Here is a 21,377-nt window from a genome sequence, read left to right as displayed (position 1 = left end):
AATTCCCCAAGGCAGTGGCTAATTCATTTCTCCACAATATCCTTCCATCCAGGATTGCTAGCCATGCAAGTTATGCAGGAGAGCTTCAGTGAAGTTTGGGCAGTAGGCAAGAGGTGCTGAAAAAATTGGAGTCATAAGTGTGGGCCGTGAATCATGCCTGGATAGCTTACTCAGTAAGAGAATTTTCCATGAAAGGCAAGAGTCTGGGTTTGAGTCCTGGTTCAGCCATAGTTTTAATCAGTAAATTTCATAAATTAAATTTTTAAACTGTTCGTTAAAACATCTCTCACTCACTTGTTGGCTGTGGTGGAGTATTTGAGTTATTATTTCCAGTTTCATGACCTATGTAAACTTCTTTGTGAACTACTCAACCTTATTTGTTATAAAGTGGTAGAGTCCGATGTTGCGTCCAACAATTCTTAGAAGTGTTCCTGATAAAGAATTTAGGCCTATGGATTTCAATTACTTTTTTCTTTTATGCCTGCTTAGTAGATTAAGAGTTTAATATTGTGAACAAAAATCTGTGGATAATTGAGGCATCTAGTATCAAAACTAGCCACATTACTGAAGGGATATTTTTCAATCTTGATGAGAAACCTCTAGAGACAAAACAGTGATGGTCACATATGATTTTATTTCATAGTTCCATCCTTAATGGTTTATTATTTAAGTTCTCTTGTTCAGTGAACTTTCTTTCATAATGAACCCATTTTTTTGTTAGTTTATGTTTTGACTTGGCCTTTTTGTTGCAATTTTATATAATTTTGCTGTTTTTAAATTCCTAAACATTGTGAGTAATGCAAGTAAAGAAAGTAAAGAGATATTGTAATTACTTTTCTTTATACCAATAAAAAAGCGTTTCAGCATAAATTGTATAATAACATATAAAGATGAACATTAGCAAACTGAAGAGAATGCAAAATAGGATTTCTTTCACTAGAAGCTTGTTCACTTAGATCCTGAACACAATTAGAAGACATTGATCTGCAAGTAATCAATATATTATGTTAATAGAATCGTTACCACTTCAGCGACTAACGTGCCCCAAACCTATCCCACTTATCTATCTGGGGAAAGGGGACCCACAGTTTTACATAGAAACTGAACCACTTGTTTTCTGGTGAAGGCTAGGTTAGAACGAAGACTGAAAAATTCATGGATTGACCGGGATTCAGTCCCATGACCTCTCGGTTTCCAGGCAAGCACTTTACCATTCAACCACCAAGCCCAGCTTTAGACATACTGAATAATTTCATTGTTTTAAGTCTTCGGTTTGCTCTCATTTAGATTACAATATCAGAGATTTCACGTGAACATTTAAAGCAGACTTCAGAGACTGTATGAGAACTCTTATTACCAGTGCAAGCTGTTTCAGTAGCTAATATTATTGCTTTATAAAACAGCAGTGACTGAAGCTCTTCCCTTGCTGGACCAAAGTGTTTCTACAGGAGATTTTGTTTTGTTTTACAGATGGGGAGAGTAATGTGTTTTATTACTATTTGAGAAGTCATTTGACTCAGTGATTTTCCTGTTTCACACAGACTTTGGAACTTCCCAATATCATTATTGTGAAACCTCATTTTTTTATGTGGACAGGATTTTGTGGCTTCTCTGTTTTCTTCATAATATTTCTTTTAGCCTTAGCTAATGAAAATTCTGTTGATAAGAAGGTTTCGACACATTAGCAGCCTGAGATTTCCAACCATTCAACATACATGCCACACCCACACCCTCCCACTTCTTTTTCAGTTTTCAAAGGGACAGTCAGGAGTAAGACATGAAGACCTGCAACTGGGAAAAGTATCTGTATTTCTGTGACCAAATCAGAAGCACAAAAGTTTATTTGGAATAATATACATGTTACTCTCACAATAGTGACAAAATACAAACTCACAGGAAATATGATTCCTTGCCAATCACAGTAAGAAGTCTGCGAATGCAGATATTAGTGCAAAAGACTGTTTCACCTGATAGTGTTATACTTCTACTGTAAATTGATACTTGAATTCATTTTTGTAAATTTTAGACTTTGGTGCTAGATGCCTCAATTATTACTGTAGACCAGAATAATGATAAAAACTGGTGCTTTCTTTCATGAAAGTACTGCACTTAATCTTCACTATAAGATAATCATATGGTGTCACATTTTTATTAATAAATGCAAGTGCCTGGCTACCAAGTTACATATTCCTACTGACATAGTTATCCATGGCAATCAACTACCATTCAGTGCCTTTCCTAGTTTATATCTTTTACACCACTTTGTTCTCTCACTTTCCTGTCAAAAAAGCAGTTGTTTTATTTGTATATTGACAGCTTTATACAGTCCTAAAAATGAATGTTAAAGATATTTTGTGTGAAATGTTCAAGTAAATGTTGTACTATAAATCAAACAATGGAAAATCCAGGATGGAATGTAACAATATTATTAAAAGGAAAGTTACTACTCACCGAATAGTGGAGATGCTGAGTTACAGATAGGCACAACAAAAAGACTGTCAAGACTGTCACAATATAAACTTTTGGCCAACAAGGCCTTTGTTGAAATAGATGACACACACACACACACACACACACACACACACACACACACACGACAGCATCCTCTGGCATCTGATGGCTTTAGCTACCAGAGGCTTCAGTCATGTGTGTGTGTGTGTGTGTGTGTGTGTGTGTGGTGTGTGTGTGTGTATCTTCAACAAAGGCCTTGTTGGTCAAAAGCTTATATTGTGACAGTCTTTTGTTGTGCCTATCTGTGACTCAGCATCTTCGCTATATGGTGAGTAGCAACTTTCCTTTTCATAATATTGTACTATAAATCAGTTACTATATAAACATTACTATGTTGTAAAAACCATATTTGCATTAATATAAAAAGTGCCAAAACCAGTATATTGCAAACTTAGTGTGTTATGTTATGTAAAACAGTACTGTAAAGTAGTATGTGTCACATTATTTATAAGAAATATGTTACTTTAAATATAACTGCAGTCACATGAGTGTGCATCAGAGGACATAAACTAAAAATATTTACAGTAAAGAGCTCGTAACCAGTATTTTCTGTTAATCAGAAAATTTTCTCAGTTTTAGACTTCTGTTTTACATTAAGTGACACACACTATTTTTTTCCTTTTGCAGGATCAAAAGCCTGGCACATGAGGCTAACGTTTGACAAGATCCCTGGCTACTCCAACCTCCATCGCTGTAAACTTTGTGGCAAAGTTGTTACACACATTCGCAACCATTATCATGTTCACTTCCCAGGGAGGTTTGAGTGCCCTCTGTGCCAAGCCACTTACACACGCAGTGATAACCTACGTACTCATTGCCGATTTAAACATCCAATGTTTAATCCAGACTCTAGAAAGTTTGAGTCACCACCTTGCAGTTCTGATCTAAAAGCTGCCCCGTTAAACAGAAGCACTGAGAAACCATGATTGGTCCTTACAGAAGGCTATTTCATGCTTCAGTTTACCATCTCACTTTATGTGAATTTTATGTCTGCAAAAGTTTTAAAGAATTATTATGAAAACAGAGAAGTAATGAATGATATGTGAATAACAGCATTGCAAAAATGTGAAATGATTTATTTATATTTTAAATGTTCTTTATTTTTATTTAAAGCTGAGAGAGTTAGTGTACAGAAAAAGAGTAGAGGTAGTGATTTTCATTTCATTTTTCTTCTTCCAGGGAGAGCAGAGTCGGTGCTTATGAATGAAATAACCAACTATAAGATGTTGTTTGTGAAACTAACAGGAACTGCAAGACAATGCAAAGTCTGTGGTAAAGTTGTGAATAATATGAAGAATCACTACCTCTACCATAATCCTGCTAGGTATCAGTGCCCAATTTGTTTAAGTGTCTTGTCACGACCAGACCACCTTAAACAACATATTAAGTGGAGGCATTCTCATATTCCTATTACGGATGTATCAAACACTGTTGTTTATCCATTCTCATAGTTCTCATCAACAGAAAAATGAATTTATTATTTTAAAATTTTGGCACAAACAAATATTATTGCAGATAAGGTTAAGAGCTAACAGTACTTCAGAAAGTAACAATGCAAAAAATATTTTATTTATTATATTGCCATTCTAGTAAAATGCAGGTTATCATAGCATAACTTTTCATAGGTCAGCTATCCCTATTTTGGTGGTGATTACCTCCATTACTCAGATGGTATCATTAATTAATGAATAGTACAACTGTACCAATATGCATCAGCATGTTTTATGGTACCACAAAGAGCACAAGTGGAATTTCTCGCAAGGCAAATAATTCATAGATTATTTTACATACAAAACCCTTCTGATCTTCCTGCATATTCATCCTCAGTGGATAAGGGATTAATATAATGCATTTCGTAAATGTCATCTTGCCAATTTTTTTCAAGTTTTGAATCTGAGTCCCTTACACTCTGAATAGTTTCAGGAGGATTTTTTGTACCACAAAAGTAAATAGTGTTAAGAATGCAACATATTAGTTATCTGTTCACATGTTATGAATTATATTTGTGTAGACATGTTCTCTACGCTTTGTGCTTCATGTTCTAGATTACTACAAACTTTTTGTTTTGCACCATATTTAAATTGCATTAGTACACATGCAATATTTTTTCCTGTGTATTGATGAGGACTGGTCTTTCTCATCTTTCTGGCTAATAATGCCACTGTTTTCGGGGTCCTCGTGCTACCTATTCTCTTACTGCTTGATTTCATATGTGTATCTCTGCAGGAATTCCCTTTTTGATAATCTTGGTACTACAGTAATAATTGGTAGCATTCAGACATAATTTTTGTCCTATACACAACACAACAATACATTGCAAGAGACAATAGTCTTATCATCAGGTTGTAAAACTTAGCAGAACTAATAATACTTTAAGCTACTTAGATCATGCAGATACATTTCATCTTAATGTTTTGGCCCATTGTACTTGGTGTTAGGAATAGAAGGTTGGTCATTCATTTTGTGAACAATGTGGGATTTCCAGCCTGAAAGTTTGGCTAAATTTGTGATAACCATTATTTTTACAAATAGTGTATCTGATTGTGTAAGTTCTTGCTGGTAAACACAGACTTAATGTGTACTCATTTCTGACTCAGTAAGTTGTTTAATTTTATCTGTTTGTCTTTTGAACGTTAACACAGGTACATAATAACATTGTATGAAAATAATTATGTGCTTGTTGTTGCTGGTGTAAGTTTGCATATCTTGTCAGCATGTTGGTTGGGAGTTAAAGTTGATTCGTATTAACTATTGTCATGAGATAAATGTATGAAAGTGCCAAAAAATTTTTTATTCATACTACAACCATATTCATTCTTGCATGTCATGTAAAAACTGTGAAAGTAATATACACAACATGCAAGCAGTAAGTGTCAATACCATGTGACATTGATGAGATTTGTAAGAGCTCCTAAGAATATGTTTTTTATGAAGTTGCTAGAAATTATATTCATGTTTTATGTCAACAGTTGTTATTTTATGGAGATATATTTATTGTAATAGTACAGTGAAAATTGATTTTTATGTTATGTTACCGTTTACACTGTACTACATTAGATATATTTTTAATAGATTGTACAGAAACATAAAAATATGTCCAGTTAGTATTCCATTCCTTAAATAATATTTTTGTCTTTATAACGGCAATGTTTATTAATGAAATATTGAGTTTATAGATACATAAAAATCATGCCATTAGTAAAGTGTTCTATAAATAATGTTTTTGTTGTGATAACTGCAGAGAGTGTTAATTAAAATAAGTGTTTGCACTTAATAGTAAAAGAAAAGGGTAAATTACATTCAGCATTCTCACTGTTAACTGTATCATCTCACTACCACACTTGACTTCGAAAATCTTTGCGTAAGAATATACATTCATGTTTTGTTTGTGTTGTAACAGAAACACCTTTACACGGCATTATATGGTGACAGTGTAGACACTGTGCTTTATTGCAAATGAAAACTATATAATGATTAGCATACTCAACATATTTTAGCTCTTATCTTCCAGATATATGTTTCATGTTTTGCTGTAGCCCTAGTAGCATCAAATATGTTATGACATTTTGCCTCCTTCCTTCATTGTTGATGTTGAGATGTTCACCTAATGAAGGTAATCGCTGTTATTATTTCATAACATAATGTGGTAAATTTTATATTATATCGTGTCATTTTAAAAGTTTCTCTTGAACATTGTCTACTAAGCAGTATCTGTATTATCAGACATTTCTCAGACAGTTTTAACAAAAACTTTGTGAAGATATATTTTGCCAGTTCACTTACACATTTTATAGCTTGATTTACAGTGCAAAATTAGGAACTTATTGTTTATATGCCTTCCTGAAAGAGGCATTAGTGTACATTGCTTCTGCATATTCTTTGATGCCTGAAGTGCCCTGACTTCCATTAAAATCAGCCTGTTATGGCTTATCTTTTCTTACTGTTGTCATTGAGCTGTTAAGATTGATTTTATTGCCCAGCTGCACCCAGTGCTTGTTATCACACAACATTAATATGGAAGTGTTCTGTTGACACTACTCATGAGGACACTAACAGCTAGAAGAAACACACACCCACACACACACACACACACACACACACACACACACACAGGGTGTATCTACCAGAAGCCATCAGGCATGTTTTCTCTGGGGTTTTACGAAATATTTGCAACTCATTTTTTGTAATGTGTAGCTGAAGTCGTCCTAAATAAATACTGCTTATCACATTTTTCAAGGTGTTTCCAGTGTTAATGGAAAACATTAGTTCGTTTCTGGTTACAATCAAAATGATTTTTAAGTGGAGTTCAGTCAAATAAGCAGTCTAAAATTGAATTTTTGGCAACAACCACAAGCCGCACTTGTGATCGGTTATGCTCTTCAAATAAACAAGAGCATCATCAGAATGTACAGTTTAAAGTTGTCTGACACATTAAAGATTGCCTTTACAGTTGGCTGACAGCTCTAAAGATTAATTTGGCTGTACTATAGCACTTAAACTTACATTTAAAGTACAGTAGTAATTTCATCTTTGGTGCTATCAATGTCAATGTCATCATTTACTGCAGTACTTCAAAAGTACTTTAAAGTAAATTTAAGTACTCTAGTACAGTCAGATTAATCTTTAGAGCTGTCAGACAGCTGTAAAGGCAATATTTAATGCTGTCAGACAACTTTAAATTGTATATTCTGATGATGCTCTTGTTTGTTTTAAGAGTCAAACTGGTTGTAAAAAAAAATATAAAGTGCAACTTGTGGCTGTTGTTGATATCTTAGTTTTAACAGTCGCCTGTGTGTGCTCTTGGTCCCAAATTAGTCTAGAGCAATATTTGTTTTATCTATATTTATTAAAAGGGATTGTAAAACATGAAGGTTAACTAGTACTCCAGCAGCAGTACTTGACAAACTTGCCTAGTCTCATGTACTGCCCTGCCCCATGCAGCTGCTGGAGTGTTGATCATTCTTTGTGTTTTGCTCTCCCTGTTAAACGTGTCACTAAACTGGTGGCTATCAGAACTATTCGTTACTTCCACAGGTAGAGAGAGAGAGGTTGAGAAGCATTAAAAAGAAAAGGTATGTCACTCAGAATCCAGTATGAGGGTCTCATGTGTAGTTGGGGTGAGTGCAGACAAACAGCAAAAATATGAGGAGGAATAATGATATGAATTAGGATAGATTGCCACTCATAACATAGAGAGAGGTATTAAGTGACAAGAATGTCACATTTTGAAGTAGACTATTGATTATTATTTAGCTACCAGACGAAGTCCTTCATCAGATGAAGAACACAGACACGCACATGCACATGTATGCATGCAATTCATAACTCATAAATATATGGCCACTGTTGTCACCAGTCAAGACCTACAGTGCATGAGATGACAGTGGTCTTATGTGTCAGTTGCATACGTATGAATATGTGTGTGTTTCTGTGTCTGGTGAAAGACTTTGTCTGATGGCTTAATAATATCCAACAATCCACTTTGAAATCTGTCTGTCTACTGCTTAATACCTCTTTTATGTGGTGAGTACCAGTCTACCATAATCCATACTATTTGTAGACAAAGAGAGATTACTTATATAATGTGAGACAGAATTGCTAGACACCATACATAATTGTATTATTTTTCTGTATAGTTAGTTTTTGATGGGTCAGGCTGTTCTTGTTGTACCACAATTTCCTGTAGTGTTGTTCCACAACTGTAAAATTATCTATGTTAATTTTTTAACAGGAAAAGCTCTTGTTTGTCAGATCTTACATACTTATATTTATGCATTGAAGATGTGTCTTCAGTCACAGTATCTTTTATTTAAATAAATCAAAACCATTGACTGATTTTGGAGGAAGACACTAACAGTAAAATTAATTTTGTGAAAGGGCGATTTACTATTCAATTTTCAGTACATTTTACAAATTGATTAGTCATCTGGTCTTTAGCAAGTTGAACTGTTGAGGGTTAAATAAATCTCTCTGTTTCAGTATTATGTTTGTGTTATTATCTTTATGGTGCACAGAATTGTTGTTTCATAGATCATAATTGTTTATTTTGTGCCAGCTTACTGTTGTCACAGACAGCATAAATAGATAAGTGCAAAAATCTATTGCATGATTGATACAATTATACTTACTCTATGATTATTTATAAATCATATTTATGTACTCTGTTCTGCCAGTACTGAGGTGTACCTAAGTTTTGTATCTGTTTTTGACAGTTCATATTCAATGTTTATTTTGGTTATTTCAGCTTTATAGTTTTATTTTATCTGTACCTATAGATATGAGAATGAGCTTTGATTTCAAGGTTGTGTTTTATATCACTTAAATTGATATGGTAAGATTTTTTGTAAAAGAGAGAGACAGTTTAACTGTTGGACTGGTGTCTTACTGAATGTTCCATTTTGGATGGGCCAGATTTTGTGATATTTCAAATTACACCGTTTAATGCAGAATTTATTTCTTAAAACTGTTTTGTCTTGTTGAATTTCTGCACATATAAATGTGCAAGAATGTGATAATCCTGGATGGGTGCTAATATTGATAAATGTGCAATAACATGTTTCTAAAGATAAAAATTTTTGTAACAATTTTAATACAATGATTAATAAAAAAATTCTGATAAAGTCATTGGTTCTCTCCTCCTCTTTGTAAACAGTCATGCGTGTTTCAGCCGTACTTCTAATAAAGTATTTTATATGGCAATATGTGATTTGACAGGCAGAAACTGAAATGAGTCTTGTGATGTAAGCCAAAATGTGCAGTAATTTATAGTTTGTTATTACATTGCATCTAAGCTTTACATGATTTTTATTACAAAGCAATGCATTTAATAACTAATTTAAATCTGTTGACAGATGACATTTGAGAACAGTCAAACATTTAAAAAAAGCCGTATCTAACACAAACCTGGGGAAGTATTCTTTACAGATATTTTCAAAAGCTATTGAGAAACTACTTTCCACAGTTTACTGCTGAGCTGTGATTCTAAGATTTACCTCATGTTGAATAACAAATTTAAGTTTGTCAGTGCTGAACAAAATGCAGCTATTTCCATAAATACCTTAGGAGATATTTTCTGGAAGATTTCTATAAGATTGTTCATCTGTGATCATAATTTTTGTATGTGTAGGAGTCACTAAGAAATTCCTCTTAATGAAAAAAATCACCACTGAACTGATCACTACCAATCATTAATATTTCACAGAACGTGTTCCATACTACAGTATTTATATTCAAAATTCTCAATATCTGTCAGGAGTTGAAATCCAAATCATTATGAAATCAGTTTCTGCTGCAATGCACTCAAACTAAAGAAAGTAGTCATTCAACAAAGCAAACAATGGGAACACTGTATAAATTGTATACCTGCACATGGTGCAGGTGTCTTCAAAGTTCTTCAAATTCTTGCACTCACTTCCAAGTACATTGACTTATTAATAATTAAAAAATCTCACATGAATTCTGACACACACTGCCAAACAGAAGGCAAAAAATAATCTTCATGTAGATTGGTTTAAGGTATGAGGTTAGTCTAGACTGAAGATCTGTTACAATATCCCATTTAACATGAAGCAAGAAATTGAGAATCCATATTAATAAAATAAATAACAACACATGTTCATGTTATATGAACAGAAAGTATCATTTATCACCATAAACAGGCCTCCATTCTTAGGGCAAACAGAGAACTCTTTTTACTATGATCAATGTCAATGTATTCAGGAGATAAACAGCAGCTATTTCATGTAACTGAGAAAGTGCACATTTTTCCAAGCTACAATTTTACTTTCTTTGGTAACTTAGTTTGGGTTTATATAGTAGTTTAACAATAGTTGATTATTAATGTAGTTTAATACAGTTGCATACAAAATTCTATCACAATATCTTCTTGATGGTGCAAAGAAACAACTTCAACCAAAATTTGGAGATCTGTCAGCATTCAGACCAAGCCGTTCATGTCCAAAGCAGACCCTGAGCGTAAAGACTTAGAGAATCTGGAAAAAAAATAGTCTGCACATTTGTTGATTTCAGAAAGACATTTGACCCAGTTGACTGTAAATTGCTCTTCCAAAAATTAAAAGAATGAAGTATTGATCTGAAAACACTTGCAATCATGAAAAAAAGCAGGAAAAGTAATCTCCAGATGTTTTTTTCAAAAGAAAGGGTACATGATCTCAAACAAATGAACCAAATCTCAAAGACCAAAATTAAAATGAGTCCCATTATTTAAATATCTTGGTAAAACCATTTAGGAAAATGGAGCTGAAACAAAAAGCAAATGAAATTAGATGCCATGGAAACTACATATCGACTTACTCAAAATAACTACAACAAGAAACGTATCTGCAACGACATAAAATTAAAATGTTATGATACAGTAATTAGACCAGAATGCCTCTATGGATAAGAAACACTGATTTTGAACAGGAAAACAGACATTGATAAGACTGAGAAAAAGAAACACAGAATTTTAATAAAAATTCTTTTCCAAGAAACTGAATACGAATGTTTCAACCAACTAAATAGATTTCTTTTATTAATAATTAACTTACAGCAGTCTTTGGGTGGTCCATAAAAAGCTATAGATTCAGCAATATTTCAAAATTTGCTCTTCTTCATTAGTCTCTTGATTCAAGGAGAGTTTGCTGCAATGTCTTCAGTGCTTGAAACTGTTACTTGATCACCTACAATCTGGATCGTCAGATCAAAATGGTCATTATTCATATTAAAACCTAATTCTAAAAGTTTTGCCTTCAGTTCTTGTACACTGGTTTCAGTGTATAATTAGAATAAAATCAGTGACATAGCACAGCTTTGTGATACACTCACAGTTACACACTGTGATTATTTTTTATCTGGACTATGATCACACATATTTAAATCTTGTCATGAAGATTTTATATTCCCCTGCAAGGTAGTGTGGGATTCCCCACCTGTCCCACGGCTTACTGCTCCTTACTGTACAAAAAGCTTTAACATCATAAACAAATACTACACAGGTGCTGTGGTTCCATTCTCTCATTTTTGGAAGGATTCATTTAAAAAATTCAAAGTAGTATGTACCTTTACAGAAACTGTGCGATTCATTGGCTAGATGAAGGTTTAACCATCCTGTTTTAAAGCTAACATTCAAAGTATAAATACTATCGTACTGTAATTTTAAGCCTTTTTTCAAGTACACAATTATTCTTGTGCTTTAATACCCAAATATGTTTCACCACAATTGTGAGATCCTCAGTGGGTGTTCCTTTATTTTTCCTTTTATTTATATTGTTTGTGTCCTGTGGCTGCAAACCAAAACCAACCACAGATTTAACTTAATACACCATGCATTTGGCTTTCCTGCACCATGGCTGCTTTTTATTTGTCTTCCATCATGTGTTAGAATACATTTTCTACGGTTCATTGGTGAATTCTATCTTTTTTTTATTTTTTGTGGCTTGGACACAAGTTTCACTGTCTTAATTAGAAGGCCCTGATCCCTCAGTTGTTGTTGTGATTTGTGTCTTTGAGTACGGGAACTAATACATCATATTTACACTGATTTGGAATCATCACTTGCATCCATCACTAACTGATGATTTCCAACAAACCTTGCTTTGCTTCTTCAAATATGTATTACAGTACCATATCCATATTATCAGTTTCAGGAAGTCATCTTCCCTTTAGTGCTTTCTGCAGTTCTTTGTGTTCAGTACCATTTATATTTCTCATACTAAACCCCCCCCCCCCCCCCCCCAATCGCCATGTAACTTTGTCAGCCTCAGACACAAGAGTTCTTTACAGAATCAAAGAATCAACTCCAAGGTACTGGATTATACAAAATGAGATTTAAGGCATCTGTTTCCTCCTTACTGTCATATTTCGTCATATTATTTGTTGATTTTTTGCCTCCCATGCATATAAGTTCAGGCTTAATAATTGCATATAGTCTACTCCTCTAGACTCTCTATGGAGTTTCTTCGCATGCTTTTTCACTGTTCTTGCTCATGTTTTGTATTCTTCCCAGTCCTCCAATTTTTGCCTGGCTCGCGTGTTAACAAAACTGTTTCTTCTTTTCTGTTGCTTCCTCATGTTCCTTGTTCCAAATATGAAGAGATTTCTTCTCTTATTTAATACCTGTGAGTCCTATCTATTATGCAGCAGTCTTCTTAACTACATCTTTGAATTTAGACTATCCAGTTTCAGTGTCATTAACACATCAGCTTGTCCCAAAGTTTTCCCAACCTACTGATGTGCAGATTTCTAATGAAAAGCTTAGCCAAAGGTAACTATTTAATAAGAATTTATTTATTTCTCATATGTCTTATGGAGTTAATTTATTTAGATTTGGTGGAAAAGTATACTATGATTTTCATTCTAAATATCTGTATAAATGTGGTCCTTTGAGAATATTGATGTATTAGGAAGAAATTCTGCTTCTTTATATTGTTGTAGAAATGAACTGTATGCATTTTGGCCATCATTTTAATTTATTCTGAATGCCAAGTTGGCTCTAAAACCTTCTTGGTGGTGTTAGAACCTACTGACAGTGAAAAGGGCTGCAATCTGACAGGGTTGAGTTTTCAGTAAAACTAGTCTTTAAAAAAAAAAAGAAAAAAAAATGGCAGTGGAAGACGTGATAATTTTGAAAGATGCCATAGTTTTACTGACCCGCAAAACTCTGTGCCCAAGTATTATTGCATTTATGCTGAAATATTTCAGTATACAGAAGTGACTGTTATTGAATTCTTTGTATGGAAATTATTCCCATGGAGAATATTTTTTGACTTACCAAAGACTTTTGAATATGTGAACTACTGTATCTTCATCCTAGAGTTATAATGTTATTGAATAATAGATGAAGCAGATTCATGTTTTTCATCTTATCTGCTTGACAAAAGGTCAATTCCACATCAATCATACAGCAATAGGCACATGAAATTTGAAGCAATCGAGCACGGTGTACCAGTGTTCTATTTTGGGTTCACTGTTGTTTCTGACCTGTACAGGCTGTACCTGGATGAATTATCATTTTCATGGATCTGAACCAAAGAAAAAAAAAAACCTTATATGGAAATTTTTCTGATTAGTTCCTAATATAGAACACATTTAATATATGTTATTTTTTGTATATTTTTCAGTACATTGTGAGATAAATAAAATAGAAAGAAACTTCCACATGGGAAAAATATATTAAAAACAAAGATTCCAAGACTTACCAAGCGGGAAAACGCCGGTAGACAGGCACAATAAAATAACATACAAACACACACACAAAATTTCTAGATTTCGCAACCAACAGTTGCTTCTTCAGGAAAGAGGGAAGAAGAGGGAAAGATGAAAGGATGTGGGTTTTAAGGGACAGGGTAAGGAGTCATTCCAATCCCGGGAGCAGAAAGACTTACCTTAGGGGGATAAAAGGATAGGTATATACTCCCGCACACACACACACACACACACACACACACACACACACACACACACATATCCATCCATACATATACAGACACAAGCAGACATATTTACAGGCAAAGAGTTTGGGCAGAGATATCAGTCGAGGCAGAAGTGCAGAGGCAAAGATGATGTTGAATGACAGGTGAGGTATGAGTGGCAGCAACTTGAAATTAGCAGAGATTGAGGCCTGGTGGATAACGAGGAGAGAGGATATATTGAAGGGCAAGTTCCCATCTCCGGAGTTTGGATAGGTTGGTGTTGGTGGGAAGTATCCAGATAACCCGGACGGTGTAACACTGTGCCAAGATGTGCTGGCCGTGCACCAAGGCGTTTTTAGCCACAGGGTGATCCTCATTACCAACAAACACTGTCTGCCTGTGTCCATTCATGCGAATGGACAGTTTGTTGCTGGTCATTGCCACATAGAAAGCGTCACAGTGTAGGCAGGTCAGTTGGTAAATCAAGTGGGTGCTTTCACACGTGGCTCTGCCTTTGACCGTGTACACCTTCCAGATTATAGGACTGGAGTAGGTGGTGGTGGGAGGGTGCATAGAACAGGTTTTACACCGGGGGCGGTTACAAGGGTAGGAGCCAGAGGGTAGGGAAGGTGGTTTGGGGATTTCATAGGGTGGTTTGGGGATTTCATAGGGATGAACGAAACCACCTTCCCTACCCTCTGGCTCCTACCCTTGTAACCGTCCCCGGTGTAAAACCTGTCCTATGCACCCTCCCACCACCACCTACTCCAGTCCTATAACCCGGAAGGTGTACACGGTCAAAGGCAGAGCCACGTGTGAAAGCACCCACGTGATTAACCAACTGACCTGCCTACACTGTGACGCTTTCTATGTGACAATGACCAGCAACAAACTGTCCATTCGCATGAATGGACACAGGCAGACAGTGTTTGTTGGTAATGAGGATCACCCTGTGGCTAAAAACGCCTTGGTGCACGGCCAGCACATCTTGGCACAGTGTTACACCGTCCGGGTTTTCTGTATACTTCCCACCAACACCAACCTATCCGAACTCCGGAGATAGGAACTTGCCCTTCAATATATCCTCTCTTCTCGTTATCCACCAGGCCTCAATCTCCGCTAATTTCAAGTTGCTGCCACTCATACCTCACCTGTCATTCAACATCATCTTTGCCTCTGTACTTCCACCTCGACTGACATCTCTGCCCAAACTCTTTGCCTGTAAATATGTCTGCTTGTGTCTGTATATGTATGGATGGATGTGTGTGTGTGTGTGTGTGTGTGTGTGTGTGTGTGTGTGTGTGTGTGTGTGTGCGCGCGCGCGCGGGGGAGTATATACCTATCCTTTTTCCCCCTAAGGTAAGTCTTTCCACTCCCGGGATTGGAATGACTCCTTACCCTCTCCCTTAAAACCCACATCCTTTCGTCTTTCCCTCTCCTTCCCTCTTTCCTGAAGAAGTAACCGTTGGTTGCGAAAGCTAGAAATTTTGTGTGTGTGTTTGTGTCTTATTTTAGTGGGCCTGTCTACCAGAGCTTTCCCGCTTGGTAAGTCTTGGAATCTTTGTTTTTTGTACATTGTGAGACTTACACATGAAAATGCATAGTAAACATTACAGTTTGTGTTTAACAGAGTATCAACTGAAAACTACATATTTTTAACACATTCACCTCTAAGCATTATTGAACATGCCACATTATAGCAATAAATGTTCAGCTATCCCAGTGCCCTTGTGCACTCTTGGAAGAACATGCTGTGTTGCTTGTTTGAGTGTCTCTGCATGTTCCCTAATGAGGGCAGTGGCATCCATGAAGTGACTGAGCAATTCATCTTGCATATTCACCTTTCATTTGTACACCATATATTTCAATGAATCCCATAAACAAAAGTATAATGATTTAGGGTCTGGTGTTCCTGGTTACCAATTAATGGTACTACCACAACCAATACCACGATTAGGTAAGTGCAGTTAAGATGTTCCCTCACACATCATGTAAAATGTGGAGGGGCTCCATCATGCTGAAAGTGTATTGCAGACCATGTAGCCAGCTGAATGTCCTCAAGGTGTTCAATAAACAAATTTCATAAGACATGCATATAATTCTGTCTCATGATTCGTAGTTTTAAAATGACCAGCCCCAAAACAAATATACATTAAAAGCACTCTATCTCAGAAACAATGTAGAATAGAGCATATGCCCTTATGAAGCATTTTGTGTCAAATGGGCATTCCTGTCAAGTCCATCAATACTGACCATTCTTCCTGGGACACTGTGAAAATGATCTTCCTCTTGCATTGTCAGGAGATGCAAATTTTTTCCCCTTTGCAGATGATAAAAGCACAGAAATAAAAAGTAGTACCATTTATCTTAACAAAAGGTACCAGATGAAATATTTTAAAACAACAATCGATGGTTCAAGACAGATGGGTTTACATCAAATTTTGACAAGACTCAGATCCTTTTCCAAAATGTTTTGTGATTTACAACTGTTTCACATTACACAAATACTTTTAATATCCTTCATCTTTTCAGTAACCCCTTTTTTTCTAAATAATAGTGAAAAACATTCTATACTACTAGAGGCAAAAATAACCTGTACAAAGATTCAAGGACTCAAAATTGCTATAGAAAGGAGTTGGATATACACGTTTACACATATTCAACAATCTTTTAGACCTTGTTACAAGAACATATCAGGGTCTGAAGTAAGGAGAGGGTTGGAGTGAGGCAGGGGGTAGCAGCTCATGGATACATTTGTACCAGACATTGTGTTTTATATGTTCCGGTTTTCTTAAAACTGACACTGTATGTTTAATGGGACAGAATGCTAGTTTGATTGCCAGAGATTTTTTTTCTTGATTGGAGGAAATGGGTTGGAGGTAGCTGCTGTTCACTGGCCCTCATTCACTGACCTGCTTGTCAAATATTTTATGGAATATGTGATTGAGTTTAAGATTGAATTAAAAAACTTTCTCTTGGGTAATTCCTCCTACTCCATTGAAGAGTATTTTCACACAAACATAAATTAATTTATTGGATTATAATATTGCAATGTTTTATTCTAGTTGTCTCTTCAGGAACATCTCTGCTTTCTTCTATATTAAAATACATTGGTTTTCTTAAGTAGACTAGACAACAGGTCACTGCATGTCAAGTGAACCGAGGATTCCCACTTGACCATTTCCAAATTTAATGAAATTGTATGGGAATGATGAGTACAAAGTTTCTACTTGACACCTCATATGGTTCCATTCCACAGCCTCTCATAGGTAGAGCCCCAAAATTTTCACAATGTATATGCAGTCCAAAGAACCAACTTTGCATAATTCTCATGAAAGGTACTCTTACCTTAGAAGCCCCTGCTTTTGTATACTTAAACAACTTTTGTGCTGAATAAGGAGACCTTACTGATATGATTTGTAAATACATCTGGTGATAGCTGTACTTGTTGAAAAAGTTGCAGGGTTTTTCTTTAACCAGCTGTAAATGATAATTTTATCGAGGGATTCAGCCAAGAAATTGGTAATATCACACACAGCCATATTGCCTCCTTGTGATTTTTGTACCATAGCCTCTCTCTTTTTATATAAAAATATATGCACGAACAAATATGATGAAAAAGTTTTGAGTGACAAATTTTGCATAGTTTTGGGATCCCTTATCTCAACTGTATGTTCTTTGATCTTTTTTATCTTGCTATATTCTGAATTAGAATACTTCAAGCTTCACAAGCTATATTGTTTCATTTGTGACCCATGCCCACTTGTGGCTGAAAATAATTGCTTGAATTTATTATTTTCCATATACAGCGTATTTGTTTGAATGTGACATTAGTGAGTAAACAGATAATAAAATCAGTTATAACTGAAATTATAGAATACAAACAATTTGTTCGTACTGAGATGGATGACTAGAACTTTATCATACAACTGTAGAAGAGCATTTAGAGGTACTGGTTCTAAAAATTCATGGCCTGACAAGCAACCATTTCATTAAAAAAAGTTCATATCTGAGCCACCTGAAAGAAAATCTTGCAAATGGTGGAGTGATCATTTTGATGGATTTTGCTGAGAATTATTCATCTGTCATTCATGAAGCTGTTCAAGGTTTTCATTGGGAGAACAGCCAGGCCACATTACATCTCTTTGCAGTTTACTTTGGTAGCAAAGAATATGGTAGTTAGTAGAAGCCTTTAGATAAGTGAATGTAGACACCCCATGATCTATTTAAGTTCTGCAATGATAACATTTCAGGCATTTTTTTTCCACAGAAAGAAACTGAACAAATACAGTGTGATCAGGAAACAAGATTTCCCAAAGGCCAAACCATTTCTGGGATGAGAGAAAACCACTAGTTCAAGAAGCCCACTGCTTTAAACAAGGACAGAGTAAGCAGAGTTTCCAATGATGTTGCTGCAACCACAGTTAAAGCATTAAAGTAGATGAAGAAATTCCAGTTTTTTCACCTACAACATCACTGTTGTACTGTAAGACAGAAGCAACAGCAAGGCCACAATGAACCAAAGTTTATTCTCCTTTCACCTACAAGCAAACAACACTTGAGAACATACACAACAGCACAGAAACAATGTAGGTAATGATACAAGCAGTTGCTGTCAGTAAGTATCAACACAATATGATAGGGAGTGTCTGCTGCACAGCACTTTTAAAGAGGAGAGCTCTGGTAGATGGCACAGTGGTGCAAAAGTCATGTGGTCCACTGCAGTTGACCACTGGTTGCAGCCTGTGCAGATGCCGTTGCTTGAACATTCACAGTGTAATGCCCCAACAGTCTGGTGACACAGCATATACCCAAGTATTACATACAAGATTATAGCACCCCTTCACATAGTGGAAAGGCTGCTCCACCAATGTGGGCATCGAGGCAACTGCTGAGACATCCATAGCCTCTGTGGTGGCTGCCTTAGGCAATGACAGTGGCAGCAGAAGGCGATTCCAGGCTAGAACCAGTGAAGAGGAGTAGATGTGGCGTGGCTGAGGAGTCATGCTGCAGCTGCTCCAATGTGAATTATCATAAGAAAGGATCAGTGAAAAAAGTGCTAGTGGTATCTAGATATCTGGTTATCCGACATGATGGAACAGCACTGATATTGATGGTACCAGTCATCTGTCAGTGCCACAAGGGATGCTGGTGTCAAAGGATCCAAAGGTGCCAGCTGGTGGCAGCAAAGCATTGTGGGAAGGTCTGGCAGTAGACATCCGGGGCTGGACACCAGAGGAGAGGTAGGAGGTGGTGACATTGAATAAGAGGGCAGACCCGCAATTAGGGTAGGGATGCACCGCCAGGCCAGAACAGGCACTGAGGAAGCAGGCAGAGGCAGCGCCGGCACACCCACAACCATTGCTGAGATGGTGTGCCAGCAGCCCATCACTAGCACACGCCCTACGCAGGTGGCTGCCTCGTCAGCTGTGGACCTTGGTTGGAATCCACTTTGGTCGGCAGCTGAACTCCTGATCCCAGACTGCAGAGCCAGGAGCGAACCACAATAAGAGCCATGCTAATGGGTGTTGGTTGGGTGCATGAGCAGATGTGGGAGGGTGTGTGTTGCCAGCAACTATGGAGCATTTTTGCTGGACTCTGATCCCCACCAACGTAAACCTGTATCAACTCAAGATGCATGTAAAGGTGTCGTCCATGCAGAAGTCTGTGATGTACTTCTTCATTTCAATGCTAAATGTGTGGATGAGATGTTCCACCTCAACGTTAGATTGGGGGGGGGGGGGGGGGGGGGGGTTAAAACGAGTAGCAGTCATACGGTGAATGCCTTAATGGATGTAGAAACTGTGAAAGGCCTCAGACACAAAATGTGGACTATTATCTGTCACAAGCCTATAAAGAAATCCGTCAATAAAACAAAATTTGGTGGGGGCCTGAATCATTACCAAGCATGACACTGAAGGACAGCAGATAATGTGTGGCAATTTAGAGGAACCATTGACAACCAACAACCAGTAAGAATTTAGGAAGGATACCACAAAATCAACATAAACATGTTCCCATGGAGACTGCGGTGCAGACCACTGAGAGAGTGCCACTTGTTGCGTGGCACACTGAGAGCAGGCTCCTACAAGATGTACAATGTCACCATTGACACTAGGCTGAAAGGCTGAAGCATGTGCCAACCAACAGGCCAAGAAATTGGTATACGAGACCCCCCCCCCCCACAATGTACCTGATGTACAAACTGAAGCATATCTCACTATAGGGTGGACGGGAGTAGAATCTTATGTAACAGCCCGTCCATAGCTAAGAGAAGAACATCATCCAATACTGAAAGACGGTGATGGGTGACAACATAGTTATGGTCTCTCCAGCCAACCCAGCTGAAAGCAGCCAACAAAACCAGATCAGCAATAACAGGAGCTTTGTTTTGGGAGCCTGTAATAGGAAACCCTTCCACTATGCATTGTACCGAACATGTAAGTGAAAACAAAGGAGTTCATCATGATCAAAAGTAGGATTTGGTCCTGTTAGAATCTGAGCTATCACACATTTGAGAACATAGACACAAACATACAAACACAGATACTGATATGAGCAGTTGCTGACAGGAGGGCTTGGTACATGCCTTCTGTGACCTCTTTCACCAGAAAGTTTCTCAGCTCCTGTCATATTCAGATCCGCAATGTGGCATAGAGCTAAAACATTCTGTATGTGGGACTGCGTTGTTTCATGTGACATTGGGTCCAGTTCTTCAATTATTCTTCTGCTGAGTGGACATGTTGCTAGTTGTCATCAAATCTTGTCTCAGCTACTGAGCTTCTCATTGTTCTCACACTACTGCAGAGCTGTACCATCCAAGTGAAAGATCGCTTTCGCCAAACACATCATTACATCTGTTATACCCGGTGGCTCGGTTGTAAATCCTTTCAGCCATTTCATCAGGTTGTGACCAGCATCTGCAAAGAACACTTATGGATACATGATGCACAACTGACTTACTGCTGTTTAGGAATGTTGTACTGCTTGTATTCTGGTTCCTGTCCATGTAGGTGATGGTTTTTACATTGAATAATTGGTGCCATGGTGATGCAGATGTTTTGAAGTACCCGGCACTCCACCATTCTCACATTGTCACCAGAATCATGTCCAAATCTGAAAGTGGGGTAATCAGTCAAATACAACACTTAACAGTGACAGTATGTTTATTAAGATAACCAATGAATGAACAGCCAGAAGGGGACTAAAATCTTGGATGGAGGGTATTGTGAAAGGAATGTTTAGTGCTTTTTAGGAGATTCATCCAAGTTTTGGATAATTAAGATAGATTTTGAAAGTTATTGATGAGTTTGGCTGTAGTAATAGACATACTTGCCAGCAATACCAAAATAGTAGTCTACTGTTTTCCAGTGTCCACTACTGTCAACTATTTTGAATGGTACATTAAGATTTATGGTCCTCTATTTGACGTTCCCTACCATCATGCATCTTGGG

General features: G+C 36.8%; 1 protein-coding gene across 5 annotated transcripts in view; it reads left to right on the top strand.

The window, feature by feature from the left end:
* Window positions 1–21,377, top strand: part of LOC126364371 (protein tramtrack, beta isoform-like) — a 434,570-nt gene that overhangs the window by 291,247 nt on the left and 121,946 nt on the right. Inside the window, exon 5 of one of the 5 annotated variants that reach the window (XM_050008055.1) lies at window positions 3,691–9,204. The exons of 3 other annotated variants lie outside the window; for them this stretch is intronic. In XM_050008055.1, the coding sequence (XP_049864012.1) occupies window positions 3,691–3,962 (272 nt within the window). In that variant the 3' untranslated portion in view covers window positions 3,963–9,204. Of the gene's footprint in view, window positions 1–3,138; window positions 9,205–21,377 lie in introns of those variants that run through there. One more of the 5 variants, XM_050008053.1, reaches the window with a different exon arrangement.

This window comes from Schistocerca gregaria, chromosome 1 (genome assembly GCF_023897955.1).
Source record: "Schistocerca gregaria isolate iqSchGreg1 chromosome 1, iqSchGreg1.2, whole genome shotgun sequence".
Taxonomy (NCBI): domain Eukaryota; kingdom Metazoa; phylum Arthropoda; class Insecta; order Orthoptera; family Acrididae; genus Schistocerca; species Schistocerca gregaria.
Note: the sequence above shows the minus strand (reverse complement) of the source record. Positions and strands in the feature narration are given on the sequence as shown.